Raw genomic sequence first — 18,164 nt, forward strand, 5'->3', positions numbered from 1 at the left:
CGGCCTCGCTCTCTCTCTAGCTCCCTAGCCTCGCCTGCTCTAGCTTCCTGCTCGTTCCGCTTCTGCTCCCTGCCTCCGCCTCTTCTCGTCCTTTCTAAGCTCCCCTTTCCTCGCTGCTCTCTCTCTAGCTCCGCTTCCTCGCTCTCCCTCTCTCTCTAGCTCGCTTCTCCTCGCTCCTCCTCGCGCTCTCTCTAGCTCCCTTCCTCGCTCTCTCTCTAGCTCCTTTCGCTCGCTCTCTCTCTACGCCTCCTGCCTCGCTCTCTCTCTAGCTCCCTGCCTCGCCTCTCTCTCTAGCTCCCTGCCGTCGCTCTCTTCTCTCTAGCTCCCTTGCCCTCGGCCGCCTCTCTCTCTAGCTCCCTGCCTCGCTCTCCTCTCTAGCTCCTGCCCTCGCTCTCTCTCTAGCTCCCTGCCTCGCTCTCTCTCTACTTGCTCCCTGCCTCGCTCTCTCTCTGTAGCTCCCTGGCCTCGCTCTCTCTCTAGCTCCTTGCCTCCGTCTCTTCTCTAGCTCGCCTGCCGCTCTCTCTTCTGCTCCCTGACCTCGCTGCTCTCTCTAGCTCCCTGCCTCGCTCTCTCTCTAGCTCCCTGCCTCGCTCTCTCTCAGCTCCTGCCTGCTCTCATCTCTAGCTCCTGCCTCGCTCTCTCTTCTAGCTCCCTCCTCGCTCTCTCTCTAGCTCCCTGCCTCGCGTCTCTTCTCTAGCTCCCTGCCTCGCGTCTCTCTCTAGCTCCCTGCCTCGCTCTCTCTCTACTCCCGCCTCCTTCCCTCTCTCGCTACTTTCCCTGCCTCCTCTTCGCTCTAATGCTCCCTGCTCGCTCTCTCTTAGCTCCCTGCCTCTGCTCTCCTCTAGCTCCTGCCTCGCTCTCTCTCTCTAGCTCCCTGCCTCGCCTCTCTCTCTCTAGCTCCCTGCCTCGCTCTCTCTCTCTCTAGCTCCCTGCCTGCGCTCTCTCTCTCTCTGCTCCCTGCTCGCTCTCCTCTCTCTCTAGCCCTGCCTGCTCTCTCTCATCTCTCGCCTCCCTGCCTCGCTCTTCTTCTCTCTAGTCCCCTGCCCTCGTCTCCTCTCTCTTCTTAGCTCCCTGCCTCGCTCTCTCTCTCTCTAGCTCCCTGCCTCGCTCTCTCTCTCTCTAGCTCCCTGCCTCGCTCTCTCCCTCCCTCCCACTGCAGGGTAGTGTTGATAAATAATGCGGAGATGCTCCTTAACTTCATTAAAGTAGAGGAGGATATGATATTGTCTCTCCCTCCCTCTGCAGGGTACAGTGTTGATAAATAATGCGGAGGAGCTCCTCAACTTCAGTAAGGGAGAGGAGGATATGATGGAAGCCCAAGTCAAGTCCATCGCTGAGGCAGGCGCCAACGTAGTGGTGACCGGTGGAAAAGTGGCGGACATGGCACTGCACTACGCCAACAAGTACCAGCTCATGGTTGTCAGGTAGGGCACCAGCTCGTACCTGTTCTTAATTTCAGACCACTTCCTGCCTAAAAATCAACATTCCAACAACGTCTGCTCTAGTTCCTTTGTCAGTTAAGATGAACTTCATGAGGTCATGAGAGTTTTAGTCAAGGGGTTACATGGGGTATCTGGTAGGTCTTATTGGGGGTGTGAACCACCTGCTCTATATCTACTAAACATTAGCTGCTGGTCCTTTAGGATCCTGTCTCTCTCTCTGTGTGTTACTGACCCGTGTCTCCTGCAGGCTGAACTCTAAATGGGATCTGAGGAGACTGTGTAAGACTGTCGGAGCTGTGGCCCTGCCTAGACTGGTGAGTTCCCCTTACTGACAGGGTAGTATGGGTGTTGACGGTATTCGTACCCAATCGTTCGGTCCGGGGACCTCTCGGGTTCGGTCCGCGGACCTGTCGGGTTCGGTACGGGGGACCTGTCGGGTTCGGTCCGCGGACCTGTCGGGTTCGATCCGCGGACCTGTCGGGTTCGGTACGCGGACCTGTCGGGTTCGGTCCGGGGGACCTGTCGGGTTCGGTCCGCGGACCTGTCGGGTTCGATCCGCGGACCTGTCGGGTTCGGTACGGGGACCTCTCGGGTTCGGTCCGCGGGACCTGTCGGGTTCGGTCCGGGGGACCTGTCGGGTTCGGTCCGGGGGACCTGTCGGGTTCGGTCCGCGCTGTGAAACCTGAATGACTAGAACGCGGTCTAAAGGGTATGCCTTCGCTGCATTGCTTCTTGAGTAAATCTGACCTTTAAAAAAAAAAACATTGTTATAACAACTAAAGCCGGTTATAAACAAAATTCTATTCTTAATTGGCACATTTTAAACGATCCTTTTTCTAAGGTGCAGTCAGGAACTACTCTGAACAAAATGTAACAATTTTCAAAGATTTTACAAAGTCACAGTTCATATAAGGATATCCGTCAATTGAAGTAAATGCCAGGATACCAATCACTACCAGGTTTATTTCTCTACTCCCGTCAACTGTGTCGTTTTACAAAATCAGCTGTAGTTTCAAGCATGGTTTAAGGGGCAGCTTTTCAACAGAGCTCTTAAAGGGGCAGTAGCGTAGTTTCTTCAAAGTATCTAAAAATGTATGCTACAATAATCACGTGTCCTTGGGGGTAAATGCAGATGGACAAACCCCTTGCTTCAGCCTCTGTACATTTTATAGCTACTATTCTGCATCGGTTGGCTTCAGGTTTGTTATTGGGCTAATTTGTAGATGGGACTTATTTTTTAGATGGTGTCAGTATCTTTATTTATATTATTTAAAAAATCATAAAAATCCCATCATAAAAATGATTCTGTGGAGGACCCGTAAAGCAATGGGACTGGAATTGGTCAAACTTATTTTAATACATGTACAAAATAATGTATTATTAAAATAATGAATGATCCTCTTTCCCTAAACGCACGATGGTCATGACTTTCTAACATGAAAGGGGAGGTTAACTTGGCCCCCAGACAATCGATATGTAAAATAAATTCATTTATTCATGTAAGTTGTGCTTCTTCCAAGTCAAAACTGAAACGGACCATTCCTTTGTCCTCTCCCCCCCCAGACCCCTCCCACTCCAGAGGAGATGGGTCACTGTGACAGTGTCTACCTGGATGAGGTGGGAGACACTCAGGTGGTGGTCTTCAAACACGGTGAGAAAACAGAGACACTTCCCAACTAAAAGTCTCTCGTTTTTAAAACACATTTCTGTGTGTTCGGGAACTACACAGTCTGCATTGGTGCCCATCTCATAGTCGTTCCCTTTCCACCTCTCCTCTCCTCCCCCTTCACAGAGAAAGAAGACGGGGCCATCTCCACCCTGGTAATTAGAGGGTCCACTGACAACCGGATGGATGATATCGAGCGGGCCATCGACGACGGGGTCAACACCTTCAAGGTTCTGGTCAGAGACAAGAGACTGGTGCCYGGTGCCGGAGCTACGGAGATAGAACTGGCGAGACAGATCACTTCATACGGAGAGGTACGGAACACGGACGTGTGCATGTTAACGAATGTGTCGTTTAAAAACACTAACTAGTACGACTCCCTGTCTAGTCGTTTCCGGTCTTGGAGCAGTGTGTCATTAACAAGTTTGCCTGACCCCCCCTCCTCCCCCCTCTAGTCGTGTCCGGGTCTGGAGCAGTACGCCATTAAGAAGTTTGCTGAGGCGTTTGAGGCGGTGCCCAGGGCGTTGGCAGAGAACTCTGGCATCAAGGGAAACGAGCTCATCTCCAAATTGTACGCCGTGCATCACGAGGGCAACAAGAACATGGGCTTTGACATCGAGGTGTGTGAGACGTTACCTTCCTGTTGCATTTCCTGMTTTTTTTCCCCCCTTCCTTATACGTGTCAAGGTGCGCTTGGTTTAGTTTGCACAGTGTACCAGGTTGGCAGAGGTTTTCCCAAAGAAGCTCTACCGGCACGCCAGGCAAATTAAATCCAGTGCACCTTAAGACAATAAGTTTCTGTTGATTTCCATGGAAGCGTTTTCAATTGTTTCTTACAAAGCTGACATCTTGTGTGAAATGTGTGCGTTCACAGGGAGAGGGTGCTGCTCTGAAGGACATGCTTGAAGCTGGGATCCTGGAGCCTTTCCTGGTCAAACACTGGGGCATCAAACTAGCTACCAACGCTGCTATCACCGTGCTCCGAGTAGACCAGGTACACACACACACACACACACACACACACAGACTGGGGCATCAAACTAGCTACCAACGCTGCTATCTAGGGATGTAACGATTCACCAATGCGCATCGGTCGCCGGTTCAAATGTTTCAGATACTTCATTTGAGTGCCTGGATACAGTCCTTAGCCGTGGTATATTGGCCATATATCACAATCCCCCCCCCTCCCCGAGGTGCCTCATTGCTATTATAAACTGGTTAACAACGTAATTAGTGCAGTAAAAATACATGTTTTTATCATACCTAATATACCATGACTGTCAGCCAATCAYCATTCAGAGATCGAACCACCCAGTTCCTATTTACTTGTCGGCTCATGAGCTCCACCTGCGGGAGATTTTAATGTACATCGAGCCGAATCCCATCGACTCGTTCCTCTAAACAAACTGTCTTTTCAAACTAAAAAGTTTAGTTCCTGTATCGTAACCGAGCCCATGTATCTAGATACGTAGCCAATTTTGTTTTGAAAGGGGGGAAACGTACACATCCCTACCACTCACTGTGCTCCTACTGGACCAGCTACACACACACACACACACACACACACACACACACATCTTCTCATTGCAGGTCAAACGAATTTAAATGTTTTCATTTTTTAAATTGCTGTCTTCTCTTTTCCCAAGTTCTCATCAGCAACCATGGATCCTGTAGAAATGTACAAGATGTGTGTTAAACTGTGTGTTTGGGGGGGGGTGTTTGTGTGTAGATTATCATGGCTAAGCCAGCAGGTGGGCCACGGGCTCCTAAACAGCAAGGCCACTGGGACAAAGACGAGGGAGACGAACCTGAACACTTTGATACACACCACTAATCTTCCTGAACAGGACAGAATACACACTGACAGGTGCTGCTGGAGCTGTGTGTGACCGGGGGGGGGCACGGGAAACACTCACTGTGTGTGATGGTCAAATGGCACGAGGAAAAACTCACTCACAGGGTGTCTGCGGTTCCTTAGTCTTTAAATACATTTGATCTGATTTTAGAAGGCCTTAAGTCTTCAATTCAGTTTTCAAAGGTCCGCGGTGTCGGAGATGGATACAGTGTTTCCTGTATGTTGGTGTCGCTGCTTAATTGTTGCCACATCAAATAATATTGGAGGTCACTTTCAAGATGGGCTGTCCGGCCACTTTCAAGATGCTGTCACCGCCACCATGCTTCACCGTAGGGATGGTGCCAGGTTTCCTCCGGATGTGACGTGACGCTTCGTATTCAGGCCAAAGAGTTCAATCTTGGTTTGATCAGACCAGAGATTCTTGTTTTCTCATGGTCTGAGTCCTGCTATGAGCCATATAGCCTTTGGTAATAGACAGCCCTCAAATGACCACTTCTTGCCAACATGGGCTCATTTCTGGAGAGGAATATATGTGTGGTCAACGTAGACCTCAATTGATATTAAGTTGAATTCCAAGTTTCATTTAAAACGTTCTTAAAATTGAATTTCATGGAACCTGCAGATACCTTGCTGTCATGTTTTGGATATGCCCCGTTAATGGGGGGTGATGGGAAATGGCATGAATACTCACTCTCACAGTCGTGTGTTTTAAATATAATAAGATAACAATGTTAATGAGACTACTGCTACCGTGTGACTAATCATAACATTGTTCTTTTTTTTTTTTTAGACGAAGGCTCGCTAACTGCTGTAATATAACCATGTTTGTGTTGTGTAGTAGATGTATTTGTTATGGATCCCCATTAGTTCCTGTCAAGGCAGCAGCTACTGTTCCTGGGGTTTATTATGGATCCCCATTAGTTCCTCCAAGGCAAGCATCTCTTCTGGGGTTTATTATGGATCCCCATTAGTTCCTGCCAAGGCAGCAGCTACTGTTCTGGGGTTTATTATGGATCCCATTAGTTCCTGCCAAGGCCAGCTACTCTTCCTGGGTTTATTATGGATCCCATTAGTTCTGTCAAGGCAGCAGCTACTCTTCCTGGGTTTATATGGATCCCATTAGTTCCTGTTAAGGCAGCAGCTACTCTCTTCCTGGGATTTATTATGGATCCCATTAGTTCCTGCCAAGGCAGCAGCTACTCTTCCTGGGTTTTTATGGATCCCATTAGTTCCTGTCAAGCAGCAGCTACTCTTCCTGGGGTCCAAACACATTATGGAACTTACATTACATAGAAAACGACAAGAGATAAAACAGTACATCATATAATATTATTACACCACTACATATCTACAATACAACTTGATAATACCACCATACAACAATACTACAGGGTAGATGTATATCTTAGTCTGCTGGAGTCACTGCCTGCATTTCACATGCTATGTTTGTTTTTACTTCCCCTGTGTGACTGAAACTAACCTCTGGGACCCAAGGGGGGGGGGGGGTGTGACATGTTCAAGTACAACTGTAATAATATGCGGGGGGGGTGTTTGCAACTGGCACCGTGTGTGGATGCATGCTGCATGTTCACAGGAAGCCAGATCCACAACAGAATGTTCACAATGGTGGAATGACTGACTGTGTGTGTGTGTGTGTGTCCTCAGATCATCATGGCCAAACCGGCAGGCGGACCCAAAGCCCCCACAGGCAAGAAAGACTGGGATGAAGATGAATGAACATGACCTCTACCCTTTGACCACCTAACCCCCGTCACTGTGCCCCCACCCCCTGGTTTTTCTACGTTTTATTTAAAGTCCAAAGCGTTTGGCGTATTGTGTAGTCACCCACCGTCCTGCGTGGTTACTGTACGATGGAAGGAGAGATGACATGGATGATGGCACTGTATTGCTTTTTATGTTCTCCTCTCAAATAAAAGGCACTTCATTCCTGTCGTTGGAATTGTCTTTTTATTGCAATGTCAAATCCTTTCTGGGTAACAGCTACGTAACTTACTGTGAGAGAACAATAAAATACTTCTTAGCTTGGTGCCAGGACTGTCTGGTCTTCTGAATGGGGAACATTGAAAACTATCTCTTATTGGCTGTGGTTTGGAATGTTCTTATTGGTTAATAGACCATTGATATTACCAAGCAGGCCGAAACCTCTTTCCACCAAAACAGGATGGAGTTTCAGGCCATCRTTTCAAACGGCTCTTATAAAGAACATCTTCCAACCTCCGTCTGGAAATTATATSAACACAGGAAAATCTAGTTTTGGACTGAGCCTTTAATCCTTKACYCTCARACTGGTTGAAAATTGCAGATTTGGACACAAAGTGCCTAAACTGGAATGCAGTGCCTGTACCATAACATGCTATACCTGATGTCTGAGCTCTCTAGGGGTTTTGACTTCTAGACGCTTTGAATTTGAGCACTGCGCGGGACAAGAATTTGCTCCCAACACCCATATCCCTCAAGCTAATTGGGCTACTTAAAGTATTTTGAAAAGATGAGGATTATAAATACCACTCATGTCATACATGCAAACCAAACACCTTGGAGTGAAGATTTGCTCTTCACGTTTCCATATATTACAGTACCTTATGAAAGTATTCAGACCATGTCCACATTTGGTTACGTTACAGCCTTATTCTAAAATGGATTACATTWAAAAAAAATCCTCAGCAGTCTACACAGGATACCCCGTAATGACAGTGAAAACAGATTTCTTTGAAAAATTTGCACATTAAAAACGGAACCTTTATTTACATAAGTATTTGGCGATGAGACTTGAAAATGAGCTCAGATGCATCCTGTTCTGATTGATCATTCTTGAAATGTTTCTACAACTTGATTGGAGTCCACCTTGGTAAATATTTTCTTCTTCTTGAACTTCACTGTTGGTTAAGGACTTGTAAAGTAGGCATTTCACGGTAAAGTCTACACTTGTTGTATTCGGCGCATGTGGCAAATAAAGTTTGATTTATTTATCTTGTCCTTTTGGTAAAAATTATGTGGGTAAAAGCGCAAATTAAAAGTATGAATCTTGGAGCATCGTAGCACCATTAGGTGCAAAAACTCGACTTACCCAGTTGCGGCCTAGTTTTTGTAAGCAAACCACTCTTTCCTCCCTACGTTATTTGGATCAACAACATTGTAGTTACTCCACAATACTAACCTAATTGACAGTGTGAAAAATTGGCAGCCTTTATAGAATACAAATATTCCAAAACATGCATCCTGTATACAACAAGGCACTAAAGTAATACTGCAAAAAATGTGGCAAAGCAATTCACTTTTTGACTAGAATACAAAGTGTTATGTTTGGGGAAAGTCCAATACAACACATTACTGAGTACCACTTCATATTTTCAAGCATAGGGGTGGCTGCATCATGTTATGGGTATGCTTGTAATCGTTAAGGACTTGGGAGTTTTTCAGGATAAAAAAGAAAAAGAATGGAGTTTAGCACACAATCCTAGAGGAAAACCTGATTCAGTCTGCTTTCCACCAGACACTGGGAGATTAATTCACCTTTCAGCAGGACAATAACCTAAAACACAAGGCCAAATCTACACTGGAGTTGCTTACCAAGAAMACAGTGAATGTTCCTGAGTTTTGATTTAAATCTACTTGGCAAGACCTGTAAATGGTTGTCTAGCAATGATCAACAACCAATTTGACAGAGCTTGAAGAACTTTGAAAAGAATAATGGGCAAATGTTGCATAATCCAGGTGTGGAAAGCTCTTAGAGACTTACCCAGACAGACTCACAGCTGTAATCTCTGCCAAAGGTGCTGCTACAAAGAATTGCCCCAGGGGTGTGAATACTTATGTAAATAGATATTTATGCAATTCATTTGCAAAAATGGCAAAAAAAACATGTTTTCATTGAAGTATTGTGTGTAGATGGGTGAAACAAATATTATTTCCATTTTAATTTCAGGCTGTAACGCAACAAAATGTSGCATAAATCTGTCCACAAGAGATTACAACCTTGTGATAGTTATTACTATATCGGATGCAGCTGTGAAGAAAGGAAACACTAAATAGGTGAATTTTGTGGAAACATGCTCATTTGTAACAAACGTGATAACAAGCATTCGTTGTTACACCTCTGTAATTACAGACTGTAATTACCACCAGCTACATGTTATCACACTGTAACTGGGTTATTAAAATTAACTACAATGCTTGTTACAGTGTCATTACTCTTGTAATTACACTGCAATAAGGACCCCTTACAGAAATATATTCAAAATTGAAAGGCAGCTGGGATGAGGGACAGATCAGGTGGGACCATTCAGACATCAATTTCGAGTCGCATAGCAAAGGGTCTTTATACTTGTAATTTAATCCATTTTAGAATAAGGCTGTAACGTAACAAAATGTGGAAATAGTTAAGGAGTCTGAATACTTTCCTAATGCTCTGTATACTGCAACATGTCTAGAACTATACATCCTTTAAGCAGTCAGTGTTCATACAGACATTGGCAAGACAAATTCAAGTACTATCATGGACTTTTTCAAGCTCTAAAATTGTAATTTTCAAGGACCTCAATATTATATAATTGTATAATTTATATAATTGTACATATAGGGCCTAAAATAGACCCCCCCCCCACCAAAGCAAAAAGCGTATAGAAATAAAATACATGTCGGCCATTTCCTCTGCTGTATTCGTTTCAGGAGGAAATACATGTCGGCCATTTCCTCTGCTGTATTCGTTTCAGGGGGGAATACATGTCGGCCATTTCCTCTGCTGTCTTCGTTTCAGGGGGAAATACATGTCGGCCATTTCCTCTGCTGTCTTCGTTTCAGGAGGAAATACATTGTCGGGGCCATTTTCCTCTGCTGCATCTTCGTTTTCAGGGGGAAAATAATGTCGGTCCTATGTTCCTCTGCTGCTTCGTTTCAGGAGGAAAATACATGTCGGACCATTCCTCTGCTGCGTTCGGTTTCAGGAGGAAATAAATGTCGCCATTACCTCTGCTTGTCGTCTTCGTTTCAGGAGGAAATACATGTCGCATTCCTCTGCTGTCTCGTTTCAGGGAAAATACATGTCGGCCATTCCTCTGCTGTCTTCGTTTCAGGGGGAAATACATGTCGGCCATTTCCTCTGCTGTCTTCGTTTCAGGGAATAATGTCGGCCATTTCCTCTGCTGTCTTCGTTTTCAGGGGGAAATACTTGCGGCCATTTCCTCTGCTGTCTTCGTTTCAGGGGAAATACATGTCGCCATTCTCTGCTGTTCGTTTCAGGGGAAATACATGTCCGGCCATTTCCTCTGCTGTCTTCGTTTCAGGGGAAATACATGTCGGCCATTCCTCTGCTGTCTTCGTTTCAGGGAGGATACATTCGGCATTTCTCTCTGTGTCTTCGTTTCAGGGAGAAATACATGTCGGCCATTTCCTCTGTGCTTGTCTTCGTTTTCAGGAGGGAAAATACATGTCGGCCATTTCTCTGCTGTTTCGTGTTCATGAGAGGAAATACATGTCGGCCATTCTTCTTCTGCTGCTTTCGTTTCAGGGGAAATACATGTGGCGCATTTCTCGCTGTCTTTCGTTTCAGGAGGAAATACATGTCGGCCATTCTCTGCTGTCTTCGTTTCAGAGGAAATACATGTGGCCATCCCTTCTTCCTTTCTGTACATGGATTCCTTCGTTTCAGGAGGAAATGACATGTTCCCAGTCAGCTTCCCTGCTGTCTTGCGTCGTTTCAGGAGGAAATACATGTCGGCCATTCCTTCGTGTCTTCGCTTTCAGGAGGAAATTGTTACAGTGTTCCGGCCATCGTCTCTCTGGCTGTCTTCGTTTCAGGGGAAATACATGTCGGGCCATTCCTTCTGTGTCTTCGTTCAGAGGGAAATACATGTCGAGGCCATTTCCTCTGTGTGTTCGTTTAGGAGAGAAATAGCATGAAGTCGGCATTATCCCTCTGCTGTCTTCGTTTCAGGAAATACATGTAGGCCATTCTTCCGCCTGTGCTCCTTCGTTTCAGGAGGAGAATACATGTCGGCCATTTACCTTGTCTGTGTCTTGGGGTACTGGTTCCTTCAGGGGGAAATACATGTGCAGGCGTGACATGTTTCTCTCTGTGTTCTGTCGGGCTGTTTGTTCATGGGGAACTACATGTCGGCCATTCCTCTGCTGTCTTCGTTTCAGGGGGAAATACATGTCGTGCCATTTTCCTCTGCTGCTTCGTTTCAGGGGGAAATACACATGTCGGCATTTCCTCTGCTGTCTGTTTCAGGGGAAATAACATGTCGGGCCATTTCTCTCTGCTGTCTTCGTTTCAGGGAGGAAATACATGTCGGCCATTTCCTCTGCTGTCTTCGTTTCAGGAGGAAATACATTGGCCATTTCCTCTGCTGTCTTCGCGTTTCAGGAGGAAATACATGTCGGCCATTTCCTCTGCTGTCTTCGTTTCAGGAGGAAATACAGTCGTAGTCCATTTCCTCTGCGGTCTTGCTGGTCGTTTCAGGAGGAAATCATTTCGGCGCCATTGTTCCTCTGCTGTCTTCGTTTCAGGGGAGGAATACATGTGGCCATTTCTCTGCTGTCTTCTGTTTCAGGGGGAAATACATGTCGGCCATTTCCTCTGCTGTCTTCGTTTCAGGGGAAATACATGTCGCCATCCTCTGCTGTCTTCGTTTCAGGGGGAGAATACATGTCGGCCATTACCCTCTGCTGTCTCTCGTTTCAGGAGGGAAATACATGTTCACATTCCTCTGCTGTCTTCGTTTCAGGAAAATACATGTCGGCCATGTACCTCTGCTGTCTTCGTTCAGGGGAAATACATGTCGCCCATTTCCTCTGCTGTCTTCGTTTCAGGGGAAATACATGTCGGCCATACCTCTTGCTGTCTTCGTTTCAGGGGAAATACATGTCGGCCATTTCTCTGCTGTCTTCGTTTCAGGGGAAATACATGTCGGCCATTACCTCTGCTGTCTTCGTTTCAGGGGGAATACATGTCGGCCATTCTCTGCTGTCTTCGTTTCAGGGGAAAATACATGTCGCCATTCCTCTGCTGTCTTCGTTTCAGGGGAAATACATGTCGGCCATTTCCTCTGCTGTCTTCGTTTCAGGGGGAAATACATGTCGGCCATGTTCCTCTGCTGTCTTCTGTTTCAGAGAAATACATGTCGGCCATCTCTGCTGTCTTCGTTTCAGGGAGGAAATACATCGGCCATTTCATCTGCTGTCTTCGTTTCGAGAGAAATACATGTCGGCCATTCATCTGCTGTCTTCGTTTCAGGAGGAAATACATGTCCCATTTCCTCTGCTGTCTTCGTTTCAGGGGAAATACATGTCGGCTATCCTCTGCTGTCTTCAGGAGGAAAAACATGTCGCCATTCCTTCTGCTGTCTTCGTTTCAGGGGGAAAACATGTCGGCCATTTCCTCTGCTGTCTTCGTCATGGGGGAAATACATGTCGGCCATTTCCTCTGCTGTCTTCGTTTCAGGGAGGAAATACATTGGCCATACCTCTGCTGTCTTCGTTTCAGGGGAAAACATGTAGCCGATTTACCTCTGCTGTCTTCGTTTCAGGGGAATACATGTCGGCCATATCTCTCTGTCTTCGTTTCAGGGGGAATACATGTCGGCCATTTCCCTCTGCTGTCTTCGTTTCAGGGGAAATACATGTCGCCATTACCTCTCGTGTCTTCGTTTCAGGGGAAATACATGTCGCCATTTCTCTGCTGTCTTCGTTTCAGGGGGAATACATGTGCGGCCATTTCCTCTGCTGTCTTCGTTTCAGGGAAATACAGTGCGGCCATACCTCTGCTGTCTTCGTTTCAGGGGAATATCAGCATCGCATTTCCCTTCTGCTGTCCTTCGTTTCAGGAGGAAATACATGTCGCCATCTTCCTCTGCTGTTCGTCGTTTCAGGGGAAATACATGTCGGCCCATTTCCTCTGCTGTCTTCGTTTCAGGGGAATACATTGGCATTACTTCTGTCTTCGTTCAGGAGGAAATACATGTCGGCCATTTCCTCTGCTGTCTTCGTTTCAGGGGGAAATACATGTCGGCCATTTCCTCTGCTGTCTTCGTTTCAGGGGGAAATACATGTCGGCCATTCCTGCTGTCTTCGTTTCAGGAGAATACATGTAGTCATTCCCTCTGCTGTCTTCGTTCAGGGGGAATACATGTCGGCCATTTCCTCTGCTGTCTTCGTTCAGGAGGAAATACATGTGTCCATTTCCTCTGCTGTCTTCGTTTCAGGGGAAATACCATGTAGTCATTTCCTCTGCTGTCTTCGTTTCAGAGGGAATACATCGTCCATTCTCTGCTGTCTTCGTTCAGGAGGAAATACATGTGCCATTTCCTCTGCTGTCTTCGTCAGGGGGAATACATAGTCATGGTCCGAGAAATACTGTCCATTCCTCTGCTGTCTTCGTTTCAGGAGGAAATACAGTGTCCATTCCTCTGCTGTCTTCGTTTCAGGGGGAAATACATGTCGGCCATTTCCTCTGCTGTCTTCGTTTCAGGAGGAAATACATGTCGGCCATTTCCTCTGCTGTCTTCGTTTCAGGAGGAAATACATGTCGGCCATTCCTCTGCTGTCTTCGTTCAGGAGGAAATACATGTCGGCCATTTCCTCTGCTGTCTTCTGTTCAGGGGGAATACATGTCGGCCATTTCCTCTGCTGTCTTCGTTTCAGGAGAAACTATGTAGTCCATTTCCTCTGCTGTCTTCGTTTCAGGAGAAATACATGTCGGCCGATTTCTCTGCGTCTTCGTTTCAGGGAAATCAATGTAGTCCATTCCTCTGCTGTCTCGTTTCAGGGGGGATACAGTCGGGCCATTTCCCTTGTTCTTTGTCTTTTCGTTGTCAGGAGGAAATACATGTGCCATTTCCCTGCTGTCTTCGTTCAGGGAAATACATGTCGGCCATTTCCTCTGCTGTCTTCGTTTCAGGGGGGAATACATGTGGCCATTTCCTCTGCTGTCTTCGTTTCAGAGGAAATACATGTGGCCATTACCTTCGCTGTCTTCGTTTCAGGGGGAAATACATGTCGCCATTCCTCTGCTGTCTTCTTTCAGGGGAAATACATGTAGTCGCATTTCCTCTGCTCTTGCTTCAGGAGGAAATACATGTGCCATTCTCTTGCTGTCTTCGTTCAGGGGAAATACATGTCGGCCTTACCTTGCTGTCTTCGTTTCAGGGGGAAATACAGTCGGCCATTCCTCTGCTGTCTTCGTTTCAGGAGGAAATACATGTCGGCCATTTCCTCTGCTGTCTTCGTTTCAGGAGAAAATACATGTCGGGCATTTTCCTCTGCTGTCTTCGTTCACGGAGGAAATACATGTCGCCATTTCCTCTGCTGTCTTCGTTTCAGGAGGAAGCTGGTTCGACCGTGAACAGTTGTCAACACTTGACTGTCATTCATAATTTCCTTCCTGGATCTGAATGAGTAAACGTGGATGATAACGTGTGATGATATGCACCACTAATCAGCTGGATGCTAAATGAGCATCCAACAAGTATTATGCAGAATTATTGAAGAACCACTTATTAATCAAATCAAATCAAATGTATTTATATAGCCCTTCTTACATCAGCTGATATCTCAAAGTGCTGTACAGAAACCCAGCCTAAAACCCCAAACAGCAAGCAATGCAGGTGTAGAAGCACTTATTAATAACAGTATCAATTTAGGTTTTGTAAGTATCAAGTTAAGGTGACTTTTTTGGGGGTTTAGAAGCATTCGATTTTGCCATTCCATTTATTATTTTGGATTTGTGTGCCCATGAAAACTGTTTCCACCCTGTAATATAAGGAGACAACAAATATGACAGAAGTTACACTGCATTTCTGAGATCTCTATACAACAAAAACGGTCATATTTTTTACAAGGTTCAAGTTCAATATCTAATTTAACTGACTAATACTTAATATAACAACTTACACTGCCATAAATGCAAGGACAGAAAAGTAATGTTTTATGTCACACGATTTTGGACAAAATCCATCAAGACACCAGTCATGATAAAGGGTTAAACATGAATTTTATTGCAAATAGCTGACCCCCTTATATATATTCATGTTATGACAGGAAAACAACTGCCATATTATTATCAATGACTTATCAACAGCTGTAACACGTTTTTCAGTGTAGGAAAACCTCACTGGAACTCTAGTTTATAGAAAGAAACATTGCCTAAGGGAATAACTTCACTGTGAAGTACACGTGTGCAATAACTCATTTCGCCCTTGCACACCTTGTAAACAATAGCATGTAGGGTCACGTCTACAAAACTCAGTGCATTCTGTTCTTAGTATTGTTTTGGGAACCGAAAACTGTATTGAGATCGTCCTTTTCCACGATCAGCAGAATGTAAGCTCAGTTCCATCTCGCTCCACTGTTGGCCAATGGGCTTTCTCTCTTCAGATTTCAATTCTTCAGATTTATACATTCGGTGAAACATATTTTTGTTTTTTACGAGGTCTTCTAGTATTCAGGAGTCTTTTTGCACATCCGGTGAAACGTCTTGCTCTAGCTGCGCTATGATGGCGTATTTCCGGTATTTTTTCCGGGTAACTGTTGTGACGTGTTTTCCCTTTTCGGACCCCATGCTTTTTGGCTTTGGCTCGCTATCTAATGTTTGAAAGTTAACTTAATCTGTAAAATAAAATACATAAAATGGGGGGAAAGAATAAACAGCGAACGAAAGGAAACGTTCGGGTAAGTTACCTCGCTACTGCTATTGATTGAGCCAGATATACATTCTCTCGCTATTCTAACGTTAGCCATGATATCTGTGTGGTTAGCTTAGCTAGCTACATAACACTAGGCAAGCTGGGTGATATCCGGGATCATTGGGACGTCCCTACCCTAAATCAGAACCTCTTACCCTTACCGTTTTAAATGTCAACTTCAATGGTGTAACGTTAAAGTTGGGATGTCCTATTCCCAAGGATCCCGGATAGCACCGACCCGTTAGGTAACGTTAACTTGGCCATTCAAAGTTCACGCCAGCATAACTTTCCAGAATTGTATGTTTGATTACAATCAACTTAGAAATCAACTAACTAGTTTGTCAGTGAGCTACCCGGTGTTACGTATGGTAATGTTATGGTCAGTGTGCTTAATAACTACAGAACAACTCAAGTTGTGAATCTGACATTTCGTCCGTTCTTCCACCACCAGCCGTCCAGCAGCGGGCGGGCTGCCGAGTTGCTGGCCCGGGAGAGTGGTGTCGTACCCGGGTTCGTGGGGTTCGCCACCACAACGACCACAGAGCCGGGCTATGTGCCTGCTGTCCATGGGGCAGAGGAGATTGACAACCTGGTTGATGCTGACTTCCGCCTGGTGTTGAGGAAACTATCAAAGAGAGACACGGTCACCAAACTGAAGGTAAGATCTTAGAGAAAGAGAAGGGAAAGAGATATACACCTTTGCAGAGGCCAAATCAAACTTCTTACCGCATCGCGCCTCCCAAATTTTGTAACGATGTGAAGGGCTCCACATTGGCATGATTGGTTGATGGGGGGCGGTACGTCCTGTAAAAACACAAACTCGCTTCCTTGACATCTTCCTACACAACAGCTCTGTTCTGTTCCGCGAAGTTCAAGAAGTACTAAAGCCCTGACTTCTGCAGAGCAGTAAATGCCTTACGGCCAATGCAGATGCTGGYATGACCATAACGTGTCATCTAGTAGCTGTAATGCTGAGGCAGCATTGGTACGCACTATTTAAGCTTTTGATGGTTGCTAGGCAGCGCCCGTTACTACTCATCCTGGCAGTTGTAAAACTTTCTGAGTCATGCCATTTCACCCGTCTCTTCACATAACCCACCACATTCACCTGTACATAGCCCATCTATAATTTAGCCCAAACAACTACCTCTTCCCCTACTGTATTTATTTATTTATTTATTTTCCTCCTTTGCACCCCATTATTTCTATCTCTACTTTACACATTCTTCCACTGCAAATCAACCATTCCAATGTTTTACTTGCTATATTGTATTTACTTCGCCACCATGGCCTTTTTTTTTGCCTTTACCTCCCATATCTCACCTCATTTGCTCACATTGTATATAGACTTATTTTTCTACTGTATTATTGACTGTATGTTTGTTTTACTCCATGTGTAACTGTGTTGTTATATGTGTCGAACTGCTTTTCTTTATCTTGGCCAGGTTGCAATTGTAAATGAGAAATTGTTCTCAACTTGCCTTCCTGATTAAATAAAGGGTGAAATAAAAACAATAATAAAAATTGCACTGTTTTCAAAACCACAGCTAGATGTATCCAGAACGAAAAATATTGTAGTAAAGTACGCTAGTGTAATTGAAGGRATCAAATTGTTGCTTACTTAAACTCCCAAAGTAATCCAATCGTTTATAATAGGATTTTAATCAATAGCCTACCCGCGTGTGGTCAACTATTTCAGCATCGTTTCACGCTGCTTTGAGGTCGTGTCTACACTTAACACTTACATGCGACTTTTGCTATCAGAATACGAAGATCACATTTGGAAAGACGGGTGTAGACGCACCCAAAGTCGTTTTGTGGTCTTGATTGTGTTCAGATCTGGCTGGCCTCTTCAGGGGGGTGTCAGGGATGCATCGTATGCAGATTTCTCCTCGGTCTGGACCAATCAGACTACCYAAAGAACATACAGTGGGTGACGTCATCAACACTCCTCCCACAAGTCTCCATAAAACTTTTGTTTCGGCACCGAAATAGACCTTTTCGTTGTAACATTGGAGGAAATACGTTTCCTAGCACGTGAGAAATGTGTTTGCTGGACTCGTAAACGCTAGCTAATATTTAGAATAATATGTTTTTGTTTGTGTAGAGTTTATTTATTTGTTATTTTTATATAACCTTTATTTAACTAGGCAAGTCGGTTATGAACAAATTCTTATTTACAATGACGGCCTACTCCGGCCAAACCCGGACGACGCTGGGCCAATTGTTGGCCGCCCTATGGGCCTTCCATTCACGGCCGGTTGTGATACGGCCTGGAATCGAACCAGGGTCTGTAGTGACGCCTCTAGCACTGAGATGCAGTGCCTTAGACCGCTGCGCCACTTGGGAGCCCAATCCCTTTAGCGTTGTTTGCTAGTTTGCTGGATAGCTACATAGTTTAGATGTCTGCAGAGGTTAGCTGGCTAGTTAGCTGCAGAGGTTAGCTGGCTAGTTAGCTGCAGAGGTTAGCTGGCTAGTTAGCTGCAGAGGTTAGCTGGCTA

The 18,164-nt window shown here is 45.4% G+C and overlaps 2 protein-coding genes across 4 annotated transcripts in view; both read left to right on the forward strand.

The window, feature by feature from the left end:
• Nucleotides 1-6,916, forward strand: part of cct8 (chaperonin containing TCP1, subunit 8 (theta)) — a 24,291-nt gene extending 17,375 nt beyond the window's left edge. For 2 of the 3 annotated variants that reach the window (XM_024140623.2, XM_070440101.1), the window contains 7 exons: nt 1,246-1,424; nt 1,690-1,756; nt 3,006-3,093; nt 3,235-3,422; nt 3,564-3,728; nt 3,983-4,102; nt 6,629-6,701. In XM_024140623.2, coding sequence (XP_023996391.1) covers nt 1,246-1,424; nt 1,690-1,756; nt 3,006-3,093; nt 3,235-3,422; nt 3,564-3,728; nt 3,983-4,102; nt 6,629-6,700 — 879 coding nt within the window. In that variant the 3' untranslated portion in view covers nt 6,701. Of the gene's footprint in view, nt 1-1,245; nt 1,425-1,689; nt 1,757-3,005; nt 3,094-3,234; nt 3,423-3,563; nt 3,729-3,982; nt 4,103-4,837; nt 4,976-6,628 lie in introns of all 3 variants that reach the window. The other variant, XM_070440100.1, reaches the window with a different exon arrangement.
• An 8,579-nt stretch (nt 6,917-15,495) lies between these two features.
• ltn1 (listerin E3 ubiquitin protein ligase 1) overlaps nt 15,496-18,164 on the forward strand; it is a 78,884-nt gene continuing 76,215 nt past the window's right edge. Inside the window, 2 exon segments of the mRNA XM_070440099.1 lie at nt 15,496-15,649; nt 16,115-16,321. Coding sequence (XP_070296200.1) covers nt 15,608-15,649; nt 16,115-16,321 — 249 coding nt within the window. The 5' untranslated portion in view covers nt 15,496-15,607.

This window comes from Salvelinus sp. IW2-2015, unplaced genomic scaffold, assembly GCF_002910315.2.
Source record: "Salvelinus sp. IW2-2015 unplaced genomic scaffold, ASM291031v2 Un_scaffold2219, whole genome shotgun sequence".
Lineage (NCBI taxonomy): Eukaryota > Metazoa > Chordata > Actinopteri > Salmoniformes > Salmonidae > Salvelinus > Salvelinus sp. IW2-2015.